General features: G+C 45.6%; 1 protein-coding gene across 1 annotated transcript in view; it reads right to left on the reverse strand.

The window, feature by feature from the left end:
* The window catches only part of LOC146009599 (uncharacterized), a 186,029-nt gene extending 168,786 nt beyond the window's left edge, over positions 1 to 17,243 (reverse strand). Inside the window, exon 1 of the mRNA XM_083150048.1 lies at positions 17,051 to 17,243. Within this exon, the coding sequence (XP_083006174.1) occupies positions 17,051 to 17,243 (193 nt within the window). The remainder of the gene's footprint in view (positions 1 to 17,050) is intronic.
* Between the last annotated feature and the right edge of the window lie 2,368 nt (positions 17,244 to 19,611).

Below are 19,611 nucleotides of genomic sequence, written 5' to 3' on the forward strand. Positions count from 1 at the left end.
GCTGTAACCACTGTGCATAAAAATTTGGAAACATGGCATACAGTGTATCATTTGGTGTCTAAGTTATGTTTCCCATATTTTCCCTTCCCAGATACAAGCCCGTTTGAGTGTTTGGGGCACTTTTTAGCTAAAATCATCCTACAGGGCCTAACTGCATATGCTAAAGCCTGCCTATTTTGAATGGTGTAGTTGCCCCTGCAACCTTCAAAAATATCAGGATTTACTTCCCCAATAACCTGCTAACTCACCCCTGAAATACATACTTATTCACCCTATTTTGTTCATTGGACTCATTTCTCATTTGAAATGCCCATTTTTGGGGGGCCAGAAATGTGCGTCTTTAAAAGGTGATTTCTACGATACCCCACTTTTGCGCGTCGGACCTCAACTTTTCCCGTAAACGCAGAAAAACCGCAATTTTCAGGAGAAACGAGACAGACATCCCCTCCCTCTGCCACCCACCCGCCCAACTGAAAGCCAGCCATTAGACATGCACAGATAGTTCTGAGGGTCTGTCTGTGATGTCATAAAGGGCCTGCTGATCAATGGGCAGCTTTCTGATTGGCTGCTGTATTTGATTGACAGATGGAAGCTGGCAGCTGATTGGCTGTCTAGCCTAAAGTGCTTTACACACCTCCCTGATGGTACCACTGGCTAAGACTCCACCTCAGCTCATTGGGTAATGAAAAATTTAGAACAATTGATGGATGAAAGCAGGCAGGCCGGCCATTTTGGGACGCTCATTGGACTTGTTTAATGCAATGCACCTTTGTGTTTTCACATGCATTCGCTTCATGCTGTAACCACTGTGCATAAAAATTTGGAAAGATGGCATACAGTGTACCATTTGGTGTCTAAGTCATGTTTCCCATATTTTCCCTTCCCAGATACAAGCCCGTTTGAGTGTTTGGGGCACTTTTTAGCTAAAATCATCCTACAGGGCCTAACTGCATATGCTAAAGCCTGCCTATTTTGAATGGTGTAGTTGCCCCTGCAACCTCCAAAAATATCAGGATTTACTTCCCCAATAACCTGCTAACTCACCCCTGAAATACATACTTATTCACCCTATTTTGTTAATTGGACTTATTTCTCATTTGAAATGCCCATTTTTGGGGGTCGAGAAATGTGCGTCTTTAAAAGGTGATTTCTACGATACCCCACTTTTGCGCGTCGGACCTCAACTTTTCCCGTAAACGCAGAAAAACCGCAATTTTCAGGAGAAACGAGACAGACATCCCCTCCCTCTGCCACCCACCCGCCCAATTGACAGCCAGCCATTAGACATGCACAGATAGTTCTGAGGGTCTGTCTGTGATGTCATAAAGGGCCTGCTGATCAATGGGCAGCTTTCTGATTGGCTGCTGTATTTGATTGACAGATGGAAGCTGGCAGCTGATTGGCTGTCTAGCCTAAAGTGCATTACACACCTCCCTGATGGTACCACTGGCTAAGACTACACCTCAGCTCATTAGGTAATGAAAAATTTAGAACAATTGATGGATGAAAGCAGGCAGGCCGGCCATTTTGGGATGCTCATTGGACTTGTTTAATGCAATGCACCTTTGTGTTTTCACATGCATTCGCTTCATGCTGTAACCACTGTGCATAAAAATTTGGAAACATGGCATACAGTGTATTATTTCGTGTCTAAGTCATGTTTCCCATATTTTCCCTTCCCAGATACAAGCCCGTTTGAGTGTTTGGGGCACTTTTTAGCTAAAATCATCCTACAGGGCCTATCTGCATATGCTAAAGCCTGCCTATTTTGAATGGTGTAGTTGCCCCTGCAACCTTCAAAAATATCAGGATTTACTTCCCCAATAACCTGCTAACTCACCCCTGAAATACATACTTATTCACCCTATTTTGTTCATTGGACTCATTTCTCATTTGAAATGCCCATTTTTGGGGGGCCAGAAATGTGCGTCTTTAAAAGGTGATTTCTACGATACCCCACTTTTGCGCGTCGGACCTCAACTTTTCCCGTAAACGCAGAAAAACTGCAATTTTCAGGAGAAACGAGACAGACATCCCCTCCCTCTGCCACCCACCTGCCCAACTGAAAGCCAGCCAGTAGACATGCACAGATAGTTCTGAGGGTCTGTCTGTGATGTCATAAAGGGCCTGCTGATCAATGGGCAGCTTTCTGATTGGCTGCTGTATTTGATTGACAGATGGAAGCTGGCAGCTGATTGGCTGTCTAGCCTAAAGTGCTTTACACACCTCCCTGATGGTACCACTGGCTAAGACTCCACTTCAGCTCATTGGGTAATGAAAAATTTAGAACAATTGATGGATGAAAGCAGGCAGGCCGGCCATTTTGGGACGCTCAGTGGACTTGTTTAATGCAATGCACCTTTGTGTTTTCACATGCATTCGCTTCATGCTGTAACCACTGTGCATAAAACTTTGGAAACATGGCATACAGTGTATCATTTGGTGTCTAAGTCATGTTTCCCATATTTTCCCTTCCCAGATACAAGCCCGTTTGAGTGTTTGGGGCACTTTTTAGCTAATATCATCCTACAGGGCCTAACTGCATATGCTAAAGCCTGCCTATTTTGAATGGTGTAGTGGCCCCTGCAACCTCCAAAAATATCAGGACTTACTTCCCCAATAACCTGCTAACTCACCCCTGAAATAAATACTTATTCACCCTATTTTGTTCATTTGACTCATTTCTCATTTGAAACGCCCATTTTTGGGGAGCCAGAAATGTGCGTCTTTAAAAGGTGATTTCTACAATACCCCACTTTTGCGCGTCGGACCTCAACTTTTCCCGTAAACGCAGAAAAAACGCAATTTTCAGGAGAAACGAGACAGACATCCCCTCCCTCTGCCACCCACCCGCCCAACTGAAAGCCAGCCATTAGACATGCACAGATAGTTCTGAGGGTCTGTCTGTGATGTCATAAAGGGCCTGCTGATCAATGGGCAGCTTTCTGATTGGCTGTTGTATTTGATTGACAGATGGAAGCTGGCAGCTGATTGGCTGTCTAGCCTAAAGTGCTTTACACACCTCCCTAATGGTACCACTGGCTAAGACTCCACCTCAGCTCATTGGGTAATGAAAAATTTAGAACAATTGATGGATGAAAGCAGGCAGGCCGGCCATTTTGGGACGCTCATTGGACTTGTTTAATGCAATGCACCTTTGTATTTTCACATGCATTCGCTTCATGCTGTAACCACTGTGCATAAAAATTTGGAAACATGGCATACAGTGTATCATTTGGTGTCTAAGTCATGTTTCCCATGTTTTTCCTTCCCAGATACAAGCCCGTTTGAGTGTTTGGGGCACTTTTAAGCTAAAATCATCCTACGGGGCCTAACTGCATATGCTAAAGCCTGCCTATTTTGAATGGTCTAGTGGCCCCTGCAACCTCCAAAAATATCAGGACTTACTTCCCCAATAACCTGCTAACTCACCCCTGAAATACATACTTATTCACCCTATTTTGTTAATTGGACTCATTTCTCATTTGAAATGCCCATTTTTGGGGGGCCAGAAATGTGCGTCTTTAAAAGTTGATTTCTACGATACCCCACTTTTGCGCGTCGGACCTCAACTTTTCCCGTAAACGCAGAAAAACCGCAATTTTCAGGAGAAACGAGACAGACATCCCCTCCCTCTGCCACCCACCCGCCCAACTGACAGCCAGCCATTAGACAAACACAGATAGTTCTGAGGGTCTGTCTGTGATGTCATAAAGGGCCTGCTGATCAATGGGCAGCTTTCTGATTGGCTGCTGTATTTGATTGACAGATGGAAGCTGGCAGCTGATTGGCTGTCTAGCCTAAAGTGCTTTATACACCTCCCTGATGGTACCACTCGCTAAGACTCCACCTCAGCTCATTGGGTAATGAAAAATTTAGAACAATTGATGGATGAAAGCAGGCAGGCCGGCCATTTTGGGACGCTCAGTGGACTTGTTTAATGCAATGCACCTTTGTATATTCACATGCATTCGCTTCATGCTGTAACCACTGTGCATACAAATTTGGAAACATGGCATACAGTGTATCATTTGGTGTCTAAGTCATGTTTCCCATATTTTCCCTTCCCAGATACAAGCCCGCTTGAGTGTTTGGGGCACTTTTTAGCTAAAATCATCCTACAGGGCCTAACTGCATATGCTAAAGCCTGCCTATTTTGAATGGTGTAGTGGCCCCTGCAACCTCCAAAAATATCAGGACTTACTTCCCCAATAACCTGCTAACTCATCCCTGAAATACCTACTTATTCACCCTATTTTGTTCATTGGACTAATTTCTCATTTGAAATGCCCATTTTTGGGGAGCCAGAAATGTGCGTCTTTAAAAGGTGATTTCTACAATACCCCACTTTTGCGCGTCGGACCTCAACTTTTCCCGTAAACGCAGAAAAACCGCAGTTTTCAGGAGAAACGAGACAGACATCCCCTCCCTCTGCCACCCACCCGCCCAACTGACAGCCAGCCATTAGACATGCACAGATAGTTCTGAGGGTCTGTCTGTGATGTCATAAAGGGCCTGCTGATCAATGGGCAGCTTTCTGATTGGCTGCTGTATTAGATTGACAGATGGAAGCTGGCAGCTGATTGGCTGTCTATCCTAAAGTGCTTTACACACCTCCCTGATGGTACCACTCGCTAAGACTCCACCTCAGCTCATTGGGTAATGAAAAATTTAGAACAATTTATGGATGAAAGCAGGCAGGCCGGCCATTTTGGGGCGCTCAGTGGACTTGTTTAATGCAATGCACCTTTGTATATTCACATGCATTCGCTTCATGCTGTAACCACTGTGCATAAAAATTTGAAAACATGGCATACATTGTATCATTTGGTGTCTAAGTCATGTTTCCCATATTTTCCCTTCCCAGATACAAGCCCGTTTGAGTGTTTGGGGCACTTTTTAGCTAAAATCATCCTACAGGGCCTAACTGCATATGCTAAAGCCTGCCTATTTTGAATGGTCTAGTGGCCCCTGCAACCTCCAAAAATATCAGGACTTACTTCCCCAATAACCTGCTAACTCACCCCTGAAATACATACTTATTCACCCTATTTTGTTAATTGGACTCATTTCTCATTTGAAATGCCCATTTTTGGGGAGCCAGAAATGTGCGTCTTTATAAGGTGATTTCTACGATACCCCACTTTTGCGCGTCGGACCTCAACTTTTCCCGTAAACGCAGAAAAAACGCAATTTTCAGGAGAAACGAGACAGACATCCCCTCCCTCTGCCACCCACCCGCCCAACTGAAAGCCAGCCATTAGACATGCACAGATAGTTCTGAAGGTCTGTCTGTGATGTCATAAAGGGCCTGCTGATCAATGGGCAGCTTTCTGATTGGCTGCTGTATTTGATTGACAGATGGAAGCTGGCAGCTGATTGGCTGTCTAGCGTAAAGTGCTTTACACACCTCCCTGATGGTACCACTGGCTAAGACTCCACCTCAGCTCATTGGGTAATGAAAAATTTAGAACAATTGATGGATGAAAGCAGGCAGGCCGGCCATTTTGGGATGCTAATTGGACTTGTTTAATGCAATGCACCTTTGTATTTTCACATGCATTCGCTTCATGCTGTAACAACTGTGCATAAAAATTTGGAAACATGGCATACAGTGTATCATTTGCTGTCTAAGTCATGTTTCCCATGTTTTTCCTTCCCAGATACTAGCCCGTTTGAGTGTTTGGGGCACTTTTTAGCTAAAATCATCCTACGGGGCCTAACTGCATATGCTAAAGCCTGCCTATTTTGAATGGTCTAGTGGCCCCTGCAACCTCCAAAAATATCAGGACTTACTTCCCCAATAACCTGCTAACTCACCCCTGAAATACATACTTATTCACCCTATTTTGTTCATTGGACTCATTTCTCATTTGAAATGCCCATTTTTGGGGAGCCAGAAATGTGCGTCTTTAAAAGGTGATTTCTACAATACCCCACTTTTGCGCGTCGGACCTCAACTTTTCCCGTAAACGCAGAAAAACCGCAATTTTCAGGAGAAACGAGACAGACATCCCCTCCCTCTGCAACCCACCCGCCCAACTGACAGCCAGCCATTAGACAAACACAGATAGTTCTGAGGGTCTGTCTGTGATGTCATAAAGGGCCTGCTGATCAATGGGCAGCTTTCTGATTGGCTGCTGTATTTGATTGACAGATGGAAGCTGGCAGCTGATTGGTTGTCTAGCCTAAAGTGCTTTATACACCTCCCTGATGGTACCACTCGCTAAGACTCCACCTCAGCTCATTGGGTAATGAAAAATTTAGAACAATTGATGGATGAAAGCAGGCAGGCCGGCCATTTTGGGACGCTCAGTGGACTTGTTTAATGCAATGCACCTTTGTATATTCACATGCATTCGCTTCATGCTGTAACCACTGTGCATACAAATTTGGAAACATGGCATACATTGTATCATTTGGTGTCTAAGTCATGTTTCCCATATTTTCCCTTCCCAGATACAAGCCCGTTTGAGTGTTTGGGGCACTTTTTAGCTAAAATCATCCTACAGGGCCTAACTGCATATGCTTAAGCCTGCCTATTTTGAATGGTGTAGTGGCCCCTGCAACCTCCAAAAATATCAGGACTTACTTCCCCAATAACCTGCTAACTCACCCCTGAAATACATACTTATTCACCCTATTTTGTTCATTGGACTCATTTCTCATTTGAAATGCCCATTTTTGGGGAGCCAGAAATGTGCGTCTTTAAAAGGTGATTTCTATGATACCCCACTTTTGCGCGTCGGACCTCAACTTTTCCCGTAAACGCAGAAAAACCGCAATTTTCAGGAGAAACGAGACAGACATCCCCTCCCTCTGCCACCCACCCGCCCAACTGAAAGCCAGCCATTAGACATGCACAGATAGTTCTGAGGGTCTGTCTGTGATGTCATAAAGGGCCTGCTGATCAATGGGCAGCTTTCTGATTGGCTGCTGTATTTGATTGACAGATGGAAGCTGGCAGCTGATTGGCTGTCTAGCCTAAAGTGCTTTACACACCTCCCTGATGGTACCACTGGCTAAGACTCCACCTCAGCTCATTGGGTAATGAAAAATTTAGAACAATTGATGGATGAAAGCAGGCAGGCCGGCCATTTTTGGACGCTCATTGGACTTGTTTAATGCAATGCACCTTTGTATTTTCACATGCATTCGCTTCATGCTGTAACCACTGTGCATAAAAATTTGGAAACATGGCATACAGTGTATCATTTGGTGTCTAAGTCATGTTTCCCATATTTTCCCTTCCCAGATACAAGCCCGTTTGAGTGTTTGGGGCACTTTTTAGCTAAAATCATTCTACAGGGCCTAACTGCATATGCTAAAGCCTGCCTATTTTGAATGGTGTAGTTGCCCCTGCAAACTCCAAAAATATCAGGATTTACTTCCCCAATAACCTGCTAACTCACCCCTGAAATACCTACTTATTCACCCTATTTTGTTCATTGGACTCATTTCTCATTTGAAATGCCCATTTTTGGGGAGCCATAAATGTGCGTCTTTAAAAGATGATTTCTACAATACCCCACTTTTGCGCGTCGGACCTCAACTTTTCCCGTAAACGCAGAAAAACCACAATTTTCAGGAGAAACGAGACAGACATCCCCTCCCTCTGCCACCCACCCACCCAACTGAAAGCCAGCCATTAGACATGCACAGATAGTTCTGAAGGTCTGTCTGTGATGTCATAAAGGGCCTGCTGATCAATGGGCAGCTTTCTGATTGGCTGCTGTATTTGATTGACAGATGGAAACTGGCAGCTGATTGGCTGTCTAGCCTAAAGTGCTTTACACACCTCCCTGATGGTACCACTGGCTAAGACTCCACCTCAGCTCATTGGGTAATGAAAAATTTAGAACAATTGATGGATGAAAGCAGGCAGGCCGGCCATTTTGGGACGCTCATTGGACTTGTTTAATGCAATGCACCTTTGTATTTTCACATGCATTCGCTTCATGCTGTAACAACTGTGCATAAAAATTTGGAAACATGGCATACAGTGTATTATTTGGTGTCTAAGTCATGTTTCCCATGTTTTTCCTTCCCAGATACTAGCCCGTTTGAGTGTTTGGGGCACTTTTTAGCTAAAATCATCCTACGGGGCCTAACTGCATATGCTAAAGCCTGCCTATTTTGAATGGTCTAGTGGCCCCTGCAACCTCCAAAAATATCAGGACTTACTTCCCCAATAACCTGCTAACTCACCCCTGAAATACATACTTATTCACCCTATTTTGTTAATTGGACTCATTTCTCATTTGAAATGCCCATTTTTGGGGGGCCAGAAATGTGCGTCTTTAAAAGGTGATTTCTACGATACCCCACTTTTGCGCGTCGGACCTCAACTTTTCCCGTAAACGCAGAAAAACCGCAATTTTCAGGAGAAACGAGACAGACATCCCCTCCCTCTGCAACCCACCCGCCCAACTGACAGCCAGCCATTAGACAAACACAGATAGTTCTGAGGGTCTGTCTGTGATGTCATAAAGGGCCTGCTGATCAATGGGCAGCTTTCTGATTGGCTGCTGTATTTGATTGACAGATGGAAGCTGGCAGCTGATTGGCTGTCTAGCCTAAAGTGCTTTATACACCTCCCTGATGGTACCACTCGCTAAGACTCCACCTCAGCTCATTGGGTAATGAAAAATTTAGAACAATTGATGGATGAAAGCAGGCAGGCCGGCCATTTTGGGACGCTCAGTGGACTTGTTTAATGCAATGCACCTTTGTATATTCACATGCATTCGCTTCATGCTGTAACCACTGTGCATAAAAATTTGGAAACATGGCATACAGTGTATCATTTGGTGTCTAAGTCATGTTTCCCATATTTTCCCTTCCCAGATACAAGCCTGTTTGAGTGTTTGGGGCACTTTTTAGCTAAAATCATCCTACAGGGCCTAACTGCATATGCTAAAGCCTGCCTATTTTGAATGGTGTAGTGGCCCCTGCAACCTCCAAAAATATCAGGACTTACTTCCCCAATAACCTGCTAACTCACCCCTGAAATACATACTTATTCACCCTATTTTGTTCATTGGACTCATTTCTCATTTGAAATGCCCATTTTTGGGGAGCCAGAAATGTGCGTCTTTAAAAGGTGATTCCTACAATACCCCACTTTTGCGCGTCGGACCTCAACTTTTCCCGTAAACGCAGAAAAACCGCAATTTTCAGGAGAAAAGAGACAGACATCCCCTCCCTCTGCCACCCACCCGCCCAACTGACAGCCAGTCATTAGACATGCACAGAAAGTTCTGAGGGTCTGTCTGTGATGTCATAAAGGGCCTGCTGATCAATGGGCAGCTTACTGATTGGCTGCTGTATTTGATTGACAGATGGAAGCTGGCAGCTGATTGGCTGTCTAGCCTAAAGTGCTTTACACACCTCCCTGATGGTACCACTGGTTAAGACTCCACCTCAGCTCATTGGGTAATGAAAAATTTAGAACAATTGATGGATGAAAGCAGGCAGGCCGGCCATTTTGGGATGCTCATTGGACTTGTTTAATGCAATGCACCTTTGTATTTTCACATGCATTCGCTTCATGCTGTAACCACTGGGCATAAAAATTTGAAAACATGGCATACATTGTATCATTTGGTGTCTAAGTCATGTTTCCCATATTTTCCCTTCCCAGATACAAGCCCGTTTGAGTGTTTGGGGCACTTTTTAGCTAAAATCATCCTACAGGGCCTAACTGCATATGCTAAAGCCTGCCTATTTTGAATGGTCTAGTGGCCCCTGCAACCTCCAAAAATATCAGGACTTACTTCCCCAATAACCTGCTAACTCACCCCTGAAATACATACTTATTCACCCAATTTTGTTAATTGGACTCATTTCTCATTTGAAATGCCCATTTTTGGGGAGCCAGAAATGTGCGTCTTTATAAGGTGATCTCTACGATACCCCACTTTTGCGCGTCGGACCTCAACTTTTCCCGTAAACGCAGAAAAACCGCAATTTTCAGGAGAAACGAGACAGACATCCCCTCCCTCTGCCACCCACCCGCCCAACTGAAAGCCAGCCATTAGACATGCAGAGATAGTTCTGGGGGTCTGTCTGTGATGTCATAAAGGGCCTGCTGATCAATGGGCAGCTTTCTGATTGGCTGCTGTATTTGATTGACAGATGGAAGCTGGCAGCTGATTGGCTGTCTAGCCTAAAGTGCTTTACACACCTCCCTGATGGTATTACTGGCTAAGACTCCACCTCAGCTCATTGGGTAATGAAAAATTTAGAACAATTGATGGATGAAAGCAGGCAGGCCGGCCATTTTGGGACGCTTATTGGACTTGTTTAATGCAATGCACCTTTGTATTTTCACATGCATTCGCTTCATGCTGTAACCACTGTGCATAAAAATTTGGAAATATGGCATACAGTGTATCATTTGGTGTCTAAGTCATGTTTCCCATAATTTTCCTTCCCAGATACAAGCCCGTTTGAGTGTTTGGGGCACTTTTTAGCTAAAATCATCCTACAGGGCCTAACTGCATATGCTAAAGCCTGCCTATTTTGAATGGTGTAGTTGCCCCTGCAACCTCCAAAAATATCAGGATTTACTTCCCCAATAACCTGCTAACTCACCCCTGAAATACCTACTTATTCACCCTATTTTGTTAATTGGACTCATTTCTCATTTGAAATGCCCATTTTTGGGGGGCCAGAAATGTGCGTCTTTAAACAGTGATTTCTATGATACCCCACTTTTGCGCGTCGGACCTCAACTTTTCCCGTAAACGCAGAAAAACCGCAATTTTCAGGAGAAACGAGACAGACATCCCCTCCCTCTGCCACCCACCCGCCCAACTGACAGCCAGCCATTAGACATGCACAGATAGTTCTGAGGGTCTGTCTGTGATGTCATAAAGGGCCTGCTGATCAATGGGCAGCTTTCTGATTGGCTGCTGTATTTGATTGACAGATTGAAGCTGGCAGCTGATTGGCTGTCTAGCCTAAAGTGCTTTACACACCTCCCTGATGGTACCACTGGCTAAGACTCCACCTCAGCTCATTGAGTAATGAAAAATTTAGAACAATTGATGGATGAAAGCAGGCAGGCCGGCCATTTTGGGATGCTCATTGGACTTGTTTAATGCAATGCACCTTTGTATTTTCACATGCATTCGCTTCATGCTGTAACCACTGTGCATAAAAATTTGGAAACATGGCATACAGTGTATCATTTGGTGTCTAAGTCATGTTTCCCATGTTTTTCCTTCCCAGATACTAGCCCGTTTGAGTGTTTGGGGCACTTTTTAGCTAAAATCATCCTACGGGGCCTAACTGCATATGCTAAAGCCTGCCTATTTTAAATGGTCTAGTGGCCCCTGCAACCTCCAAAAATATCAGGACTTACTTCCCCAATAACCTGCTAACTCACCCCTGAAATACATACTTATTCACCCTATTTTGTTAATTGGACTCATTTCTCATTTGAAATGCCCATTTTTGGGGGGCCAGAAATGTGCGTCTTTAAAATGTGATTTCTACGATACCCCACTTTTGCGCGTCGGACCTCAACTTTTCCCGTAAACGCAGAAAAACCGCAATTTTCAGGAGAAAGGAGACAGACATCCCCTCCCTCTGCCACCCACCTGCCCAACTGAAAGCCAGCCATTAGACATGCACAGATAGTTCTGAGGGTCTGTCTGTGATGTCATAAAGGGCCTGCTGATCAATGGGCAGCTTTCTGATTGGCTGCTGTATTTGATTGACAGATGGAAGCTGGCAGCTGATTGGCTGTCTAGCCTAAAGTGCTTTACACACCTCCCTGATGGTACCACTGGCTAAGACTCCACCTCATCTCATTGGGTAATGAAAAATTTAGAACAATTGATGGATGAAAGCAGGCAGGCCGGCCATTTTGGGATGCTCATTGGACTTGTTTAATGCAATGCACCTTTGTATTTTCACATGCATTCGCTTCATGCTGTAACCACTGTGCATAAAAATTTGGAAACATGGCATACAGTGTATCATTTGGTGTCTAAGTCATGTTTCCCATGTTTTTCCTTCCCAGATACAAGCCCGTTTGAGTGTTTGGGGCACTTTTTAGCTAAAATCATCCTACGGGGCCTAACTGCATATGCTAAAGCCTGCCTATTTTGAATGGACTAGTGGCCCCTGCAACCTCCAAAAATATCAGGACTTACTTCCCCAATAACCTGCTAACTCACCCCTGAAATACATACTTATTCACCCTATTTTGTTAATTGGACTCATTTCTCATTTGAAATGCCCATTTTTGGGGGGCCAGAAATGTGCGTCTTTATAAGGTGATTTCTACGATACCCCACTTTTGCGCGTCGGACCTCAACTTTTCCCGTAAACGCAGAAAAACCGCAATTTTCAGGAGAAACGAGACAGACATCCCCTCCCTCTGCCACCCACCCGCCCAACTGAAAGCCAGCCATTAGACATGCACAGATAGTTCTGAGGGTCTGTCTGTGATGTCATAAAGGGCCTGCTGATCAATGGGCAGCTTTCTGATTGGCTGCTGTATTCGATTGACAGATGGAAGCTGGCAGCTGATTGGCTGTCTAGCCTAAAGTGCATTACACACCTCCCTGATGGTACCACTGGCTAAGACTCCACCTCAGCTCATTGGGTAATGAAAAATTTAGAACAATTGATGGATGAAAGCAGGCAGGCCGGCCATTTTGGGACGCTCATTGGACTTGTTTAATGCAATGCACCTTTGTATTTTCACATGCATTCGCTTCATGCTGTAACCACTGTGCATAAAAATTTGGAAACATGGCATACAGTGTATCATTTGGTGTCTAAGTCATGTTTCCCATATTTTCCCTTCCCAGATACAAGCCCGTTTGAGTGTTTGGGGCACTTTTTAGCTAAAATCATTCTACAGGGCCTAACTGCATATGCTAAAGCCTGCCTATTTTGAATGGTGTAGTTGCCCCTGCAAACTCCAAAAATATCAGGATTTACTTCCCCAATAACCTGCTAACTCACCCCTGAAATACCTACTTATTCACCCTATTTTGTTCATTGGACTCATTTCTCATTTGAAATGCCCATTTTTGGGGAGCCAGAAATGTGCGTCTTTAAAAGATGATTTCTACAATACCCCACTTTTGCGCGTCGGACCTCAACTTTTCCCGTAAACGCAGAAAAACCGCAATTTTCAGGAGAAACGAGACAGACATCCCCTCCCTCTGCCACCCACCCGCCCAACTGAAAGCCAGCCATTAGACATGCACAGATAGTTCTGAAGGTCTGTCTGTGATGTCATAAAGGGCCTGCTGATCAATGGGCAGCTTTCTGATTGGCTGCTGTATTTGATTGACAGATGGAAGCTGGCAGCTGATTGGCTGTCTAGCCTAAAGTGCTTTACACACCTCCCTGATGGTACCACTGGCTAAGACTCCACCTCAGCTCATTGGGTAATGAAAAATTTAGAACAATTGATGGATGAAAGCAGGCAGGCCGGCCATTTTGGGACGCTCATTGGACTTGTTTAATGCAATGCACCTTTGTATTTTCACATGCATTCGCTTCATGCTGTAACAACTGTGCATAAAAATTTGGAAACATGGCATACAGTGTATCATTTGGTGTCTAAGTCATGTTTCCCATGTTTTTCCTTCCCAGATACTAGCCCGTTTGAGTGTTTGGGGCACTTTTTAGCTAAAATCATCCTACGGGGCCTAACTGCATATGCTAAAGCCTGCCTATTTTGAATGGTCTAGTGGCCCCTGCAACCTCCAAAAATATCAGGACTTACTTCCCCAATACCCTGCTAACTCACCCCTGAAATACATACTTATTCACCCTATTTTGTTAATTGGACTCATTTCTCATTTGAAATGCCCATTTTTGGGGGGCCAGAAATGTGCGTCTTTAAAAGGTGATTTCTACGATACCCCACTTTTGCGCGTCGGACCTCAACTTTTCCCGTAAATGCAGAAAAACCACAATTTTCAGGAGAAACGAGACAGACATCCCCTCCCTCTGCCACCCACCCGCCCAACTGACAGCCAGCCATTAGACAAACACAGATAGTTCTGAGGGTCTGTCTGTGATGTCATAAAGGTCCTGCTGATCAATGGGCAGCTTTCTGATTGGCTGCTGTATTTGATTGACAGATGGAAGCTGGCAGCTGATTGGCTGTCTAGCCTAAAGTGCTTTACACACCTCCCTGATGGTACCACTGGTTAAGACTCCACCTCAGCTCATTGGGTAATGAAAAATTTAGAACAATTGATGGATGAAAGCAGGCAGGCCGGCCATTTTGGGATGCTCATTGGACTTGTTTAATGCAATGCACCTTTGTATTTTCACATGCATTCGCTTCATGCTGTAACTACTGGGCATAAAAATTTGGAAACATGGCATACAGTGTATCATTTGGTGTCTAAGTCATGTTTCACATGTTTTTCCTTCCCAGATACTAGCCCGTTTGAGTATTTGGGGCACTTTTTAGCTAAAATCATCCTATGGGGCCTAACTGCATATGCTAAAGCCTGCCTATTTTGAATGGTCTAGTGGCCCCTGCAACCTCCAAAAATATCAGGACTTACTTCCCCAATAACCTGCTAACTCACCCCTGAAATACATACTTATTCACCCTATTTTGTTCATTGGACTCATTTCTCATTTGAAATGCCCATTTTTGGGGAGCCAGAAATGTGCGTCTTTATAAGGTGATATCTACGATTCCCCACTTTTGCGCGTCGGACCTCAACTTTTCCCGTAAACGCAGAAAAACCGCAATTTTCAGGAGAAACGAGACAGACATCCCCTCCCTCTGCCACCCACCCGCCCAACTGAAAGCCAGCCATTAGACATGCACAGATAGTTCTGAAGGTCTGTCTGTGATGTCATAAAGGGCCTGCTGATCAATGGGCAGCTTTCTGATTGGCTGCTGTATTTGATTGACAGATGGAAGCTGGCAGCTGATTGGCTGTCTAGCCTAAAGTGCTTTACACACCTCCCTGATGGTACCACTGGCCAGGGACGTGCAGTCAGGGGAGGCAGGGGAGGCAGAGCCTCCCCTGTCATAGATTATAAAAAAAAAAATACAAAGATATTTATATCACATATACTGTGAAATAAATATATCTTCTTGCCATTTTTTTTTAATAATCTATGTGGTGAGACGATGTGCAGGAGGCTACGAGGCAGTGGGAGCCGTGCCTCCCGCTGACAATTACAAACTGTCAGCAGCGGGGGGCGGGGCTAAATTGCAGGGCGAAAAATAGGCAGAGAAGCTCATTGAAAAGCAATGAGGAAGCGGCACCTACACATTTGCTTCAGTGACAGGGACGTGCCTTCAGCCCACATCAAAGCACGCCCCTGTCACTGAGACAGATGTGATAGGACAGCGGATCAGGCTGTCACACACTGACAGCCTGTATCCGCTGTCACTGAGTCTGCAGTGCACGGACAAGTGGTGCACCGTGCGGGACGGTCAATTAGTACTAAGTAGGGCTGCCCTGCTGTTCTCTGGCCGCTCACTACTCTGGCTAGCGGCCAATTCATGCCCTGCTGCCGCTAGCCGTGAGCAACACTGCAGCAGTCAGAGAAGAAAGAATACCTGGACCGGGTGGTGGCGTCTGAGGGGGTGAGCGGGAGAACAACGGACATTCAGTGTGCGCAGTGGATCAGCAGCCGGGTAAGCAGCTTAATGCCCGGCCCCATTCTGCTGCAGAAGAGAGCCTCTGTCTGATGGAGGGGGTTTGCCGGGCACCGCAGGGAGAAGGAGCTGAGCCGCTGTGGGATGGTGAGGGGAGCGGTGTTGTCAGGCACTGCAGAGAGAATTGATCAGCTTTTGGTGGGTCAGAGGTTGCTGCAGGGGGGACAGAGAGGGGAGATGTTGGCCGCTGCTGACAGGGTTGCTGCTTCATTATGCAGGGTGGAAAAGGAAGGAGGTTAGTATTTCTTATGTATGTGTTGTGCTGAGGGGGAGGTCTGTTTGTATTTAAGTATCTGCTTATCTGTTTGTGTGTGTCAGAATTTTGTGTCGGCATCTGTGTGTCAGTTTGTCAGCGTTTGTGTGCGGCAGCCTCTGTCAGCATCTTTGTGTTGGTATTTGTGTATGTCACTGTCTGCATCTGTGTTGGCTTTTGTGTCTGTCAGTGTGTCAGCATTTGTTTCTGTGTCAGCTCCTTTTGGCATTTGGCAGCATCTTTGTGTCAGCATTTGTGTGTGTCTGTGTATCAGCATCTGTTTGTGTGTGTATGTATCTGCACATGTTTGCATCTTTGTGTTGGCATTTGTGCATGTCGGCGTCTGTGTTTCAGAGTCCTTTTGTGTGTCAGTGTCAGCATCTGTCTGTCAATGTGTCAGCCCACTACTAGACACACTATCCCCCCCCTCCCCCCAACCCAGACTCATACACTTTGCACGCCATATTCTTTTTATTGTAGAGTGCAGTTTCTTTTTAATTTTTTTCCTGTTTTTCCTGTTTTGGCTATTGTGGCAGGTATTCAATGCTGTGGGCGAGCGGCGACAGTGAGCAGAGCTTCCTGCTCGCTGTCACCACTCACCCTGTCAGTATTCAACGCAGCCCCCTCATACGCCAATTCCCGCTCGCTCCAATTTTTGATTGAGGGGGAATTGGCGTATGCGGCTCCTGAACCAGCGAGACTCGCGGCTAAATACAGCAAGTTTTCTGCACTAGCCGGGGGTCTCACTGTTTTGGGGAATTCTCGCCGTCCTGTGACGGCGAGGATTTCCCCAAAACGTTAAATAGGGCGAGCGGCTGGCGAGGGGGTTAAACAGCGAGGATCGCTGGTTTTCTGCAATCCTCGCTGTTTAACCCCCTCGACGGCCGCATTTGTGTGTGTGTGTTTCATTTCCCATGAGGCCACTGTGTTTTTAATGTTCTCTGTGGGGGGCCAACGTGTTTTTTTTATGTGGTGCCAATGCAGGGGCATGCAATTGGGGGGGCAAGGGGGCATCTTGCTCCCTACAATCATGACAGAAAGCACCAATTCTGAATGCAGAGCAGGGAGGTGCCACACTGGAGAGGTGCTGTCCCTGCTCTGCTATACTCTGTTGCTGTGATCATCATTACTGTCAGCTACCCTGCGGTTCTGGCAGTGTGAAGAGCGGTGCCTCCTAATAGCTGGCCGCAGGTCTCTCTGGCAGGCTGCTGACAGTGCTGCTGCCGGGTTTCCATAGTGTACAGGAGGCAAAGCCCTGAGCAGCATCAAGCCAAGAATGCAGGGAGAGAGAACTAGATGGTTCTCTGGCTGCAGAGGCTCCATGGTGGGACCTCATTCACAGCCCTGGCCTGGACTCTGCTGAGGCTGTTAAGGTGCATACACACAGGGGAGATATATTGCTCAGCAATATATTGCTCAGGGTCTCCTTTTCATCAGCGACCAGAAATGGTCGCTGATGAAAGGGAACGGGCGGTGCCGCATAGGTAATCAGCTGGTCGCTCCTGCAACCAGCGATTAGAACGGGGCTGAAAACGGGAGCGCGCACCTGGCGATTTATCGCCAGGGCACACTCCCATCACTGGCAATATGGTCGCCAGCGACCATATTCCCAGCGATTTCAGCCCCTATCGCAGCTGTGTGTACACGGCTTAAGTGAGCGTGGCTGCAGTGTGGGCTCACCTTGCTGCTTGCTATTTCTCTACCTGGTGTAGTGTGTATAAGCAGCTCTATCTCGCATAATGTGTGTAATCGGCTCTACCTGGCATAATGTGTATAAGCGACCCTACCTGGCATAATGTGTACAAGCGACTCAACCTGGCATAATGTCTATAAGCATCTCTACCTGGCATAATGTGTGTTATGGGCTCTGCCAGGCATAATGTGTATAAGCGACGCTATCTGGCATAATGTGTATTAGTGATGCTACCTGGTATAATGTGTTATGAGCTCTACCTGGCATAATGTTCATAAGTAACTCTACTTGGCATAATGTGTAGAAGTGACTCTACCTGGCTTAATGTATGTTATGGGCTCTAACACACATAATGTGTACCAGGGGCTTTACTTGGCATAATGTTTATAAGCGGCTCTACTGTAGCTGGCATAATATGTGTAATTGGCTCTATTAGACATAATGTGCATAAGGGCGTAAACTGGCATAATTTGAATAAGCGGAGCTACCTGACATAATGTGTACAGGGGGCAACTCACTACTTAGAGTTTCATACAGATACAAGTGACTGGACAAAGGTGCCAAGATGCTAGGGGTGCCAAACTGAGATTTTATCTTGGGCCCCCCCAACCACAATATTGGCCAATCTGTGTGTTTCTTCCTGTTGGGGCCAAAATGTTCTTAGTCTGTGCATGTGTATGCACTGCAAATGCCTACTGATGCTCTGCATTCAAAGTTACAGTACAGATTAAGATGTTTTGGGCTTCCCAAGGCAGTTACAGGGGGTTGGCTAACCAAATGCAGAGGTAACGCAGTATGGGCGTGTTTCTGATAGTAGTTTTGTACAGAAACATTGAGTCACCGACATTGGAGGCCAATGATGATCTGCACATGGCATAGGGCTGGTGAAAGTATAAGGAAGGCTGCAGATGCATCCATCTCAGAATCAGGCCCTATAAGGAAGCTCCCTGACAGTCTTGACTGACCACACCCCCTCAACTGACCCCGCCCCTATTAGGGCTGCTTCCATCAATTTCCCAGGCTGGTTTTCCAACCCAATCCGCCAATAATGTTATATGGGCATTACAGTGTGCAGCATAATGTAATATGGGCATTAAAGTGTACGGCATAATGTATGAGGGGCATTACAGTGGTATTGGTACTATTATGTGACCACGCCCCTTTTCCATGAAGCCAAATGAATACTTGTTTTTCAGTATAGGGGGGCACAAATTCCTTTTCTGGTGCAGGGCACCAAAATGTCTAGTTACGGCACTGGCGGGACTTGTTCCCATTTCGCAAAAGCTCCTGCCTCACCTGTCACTAACCTCACCGCACGTCACTGCCACTGGCTAAGACTCCACCTCAGCTCATTGGGTAATGAAAAATTTAGAACAATTGATGGATGAAAGCAGGCAGGCCGGCCATTTTGGGATGCTCATTGGACTTGTTTAATGCAATGCACCTTTGTATTTTCACATGCATTCACTTCATGCTGTAACAACTGTGCATAAAAATTTGGAAACATGGCATACAGTGTATCATTTGGTGTCTAAGTCATGTTTCCCATGTTTTTCCTTCCCAGATACTAGCCCGTTTGAGTGTTTGTGGCACTTTTTAGCTAAAATCATCCTACGGGGCCTAACTGCATATGCTAAAGCCTGCCTATTTTGAATGGTCTAGTGGCCCCTGCAACCTCCAAAAATATCAGGACTTACTTCCCCAATAACCTGCTAACTCACCCCTGAAATACATACTTATTCACCCTATTTTGTTAATTGGACTCATTTCTCATTTGAAATGCCCATTTTTGGGGGGCCAGAAATGTGCATCTTTAAAAGGTGATTTCTACGATACCCCACTTTTGCGCATCGGACCTCAACTTTTCCCGTAAATGCAGAAAAACCGCAATTTTCAGGAGAAACGAGACAGACATCCCCTCCCTCTGCCACCCACCCGCCCATCTGACAGCCAGCCATTAGACAAACACAGATAGTTCTGAGGGTCTGTCTGTGATGT

The sequence above is a fragment of the Crinia signifera genome, chromosome 6 (assembly GCF_055691185.1).
Source record: "Crinia signifera chromosome 6, ASM5569118v1, whole genome shotgun sequence".
Classification (NCBI taxonomy): Eukaryota; Metazoa; Chordata; class Amphibia; order Anura; family Myobatrachidae; genus Crinia; species Crinia signifera.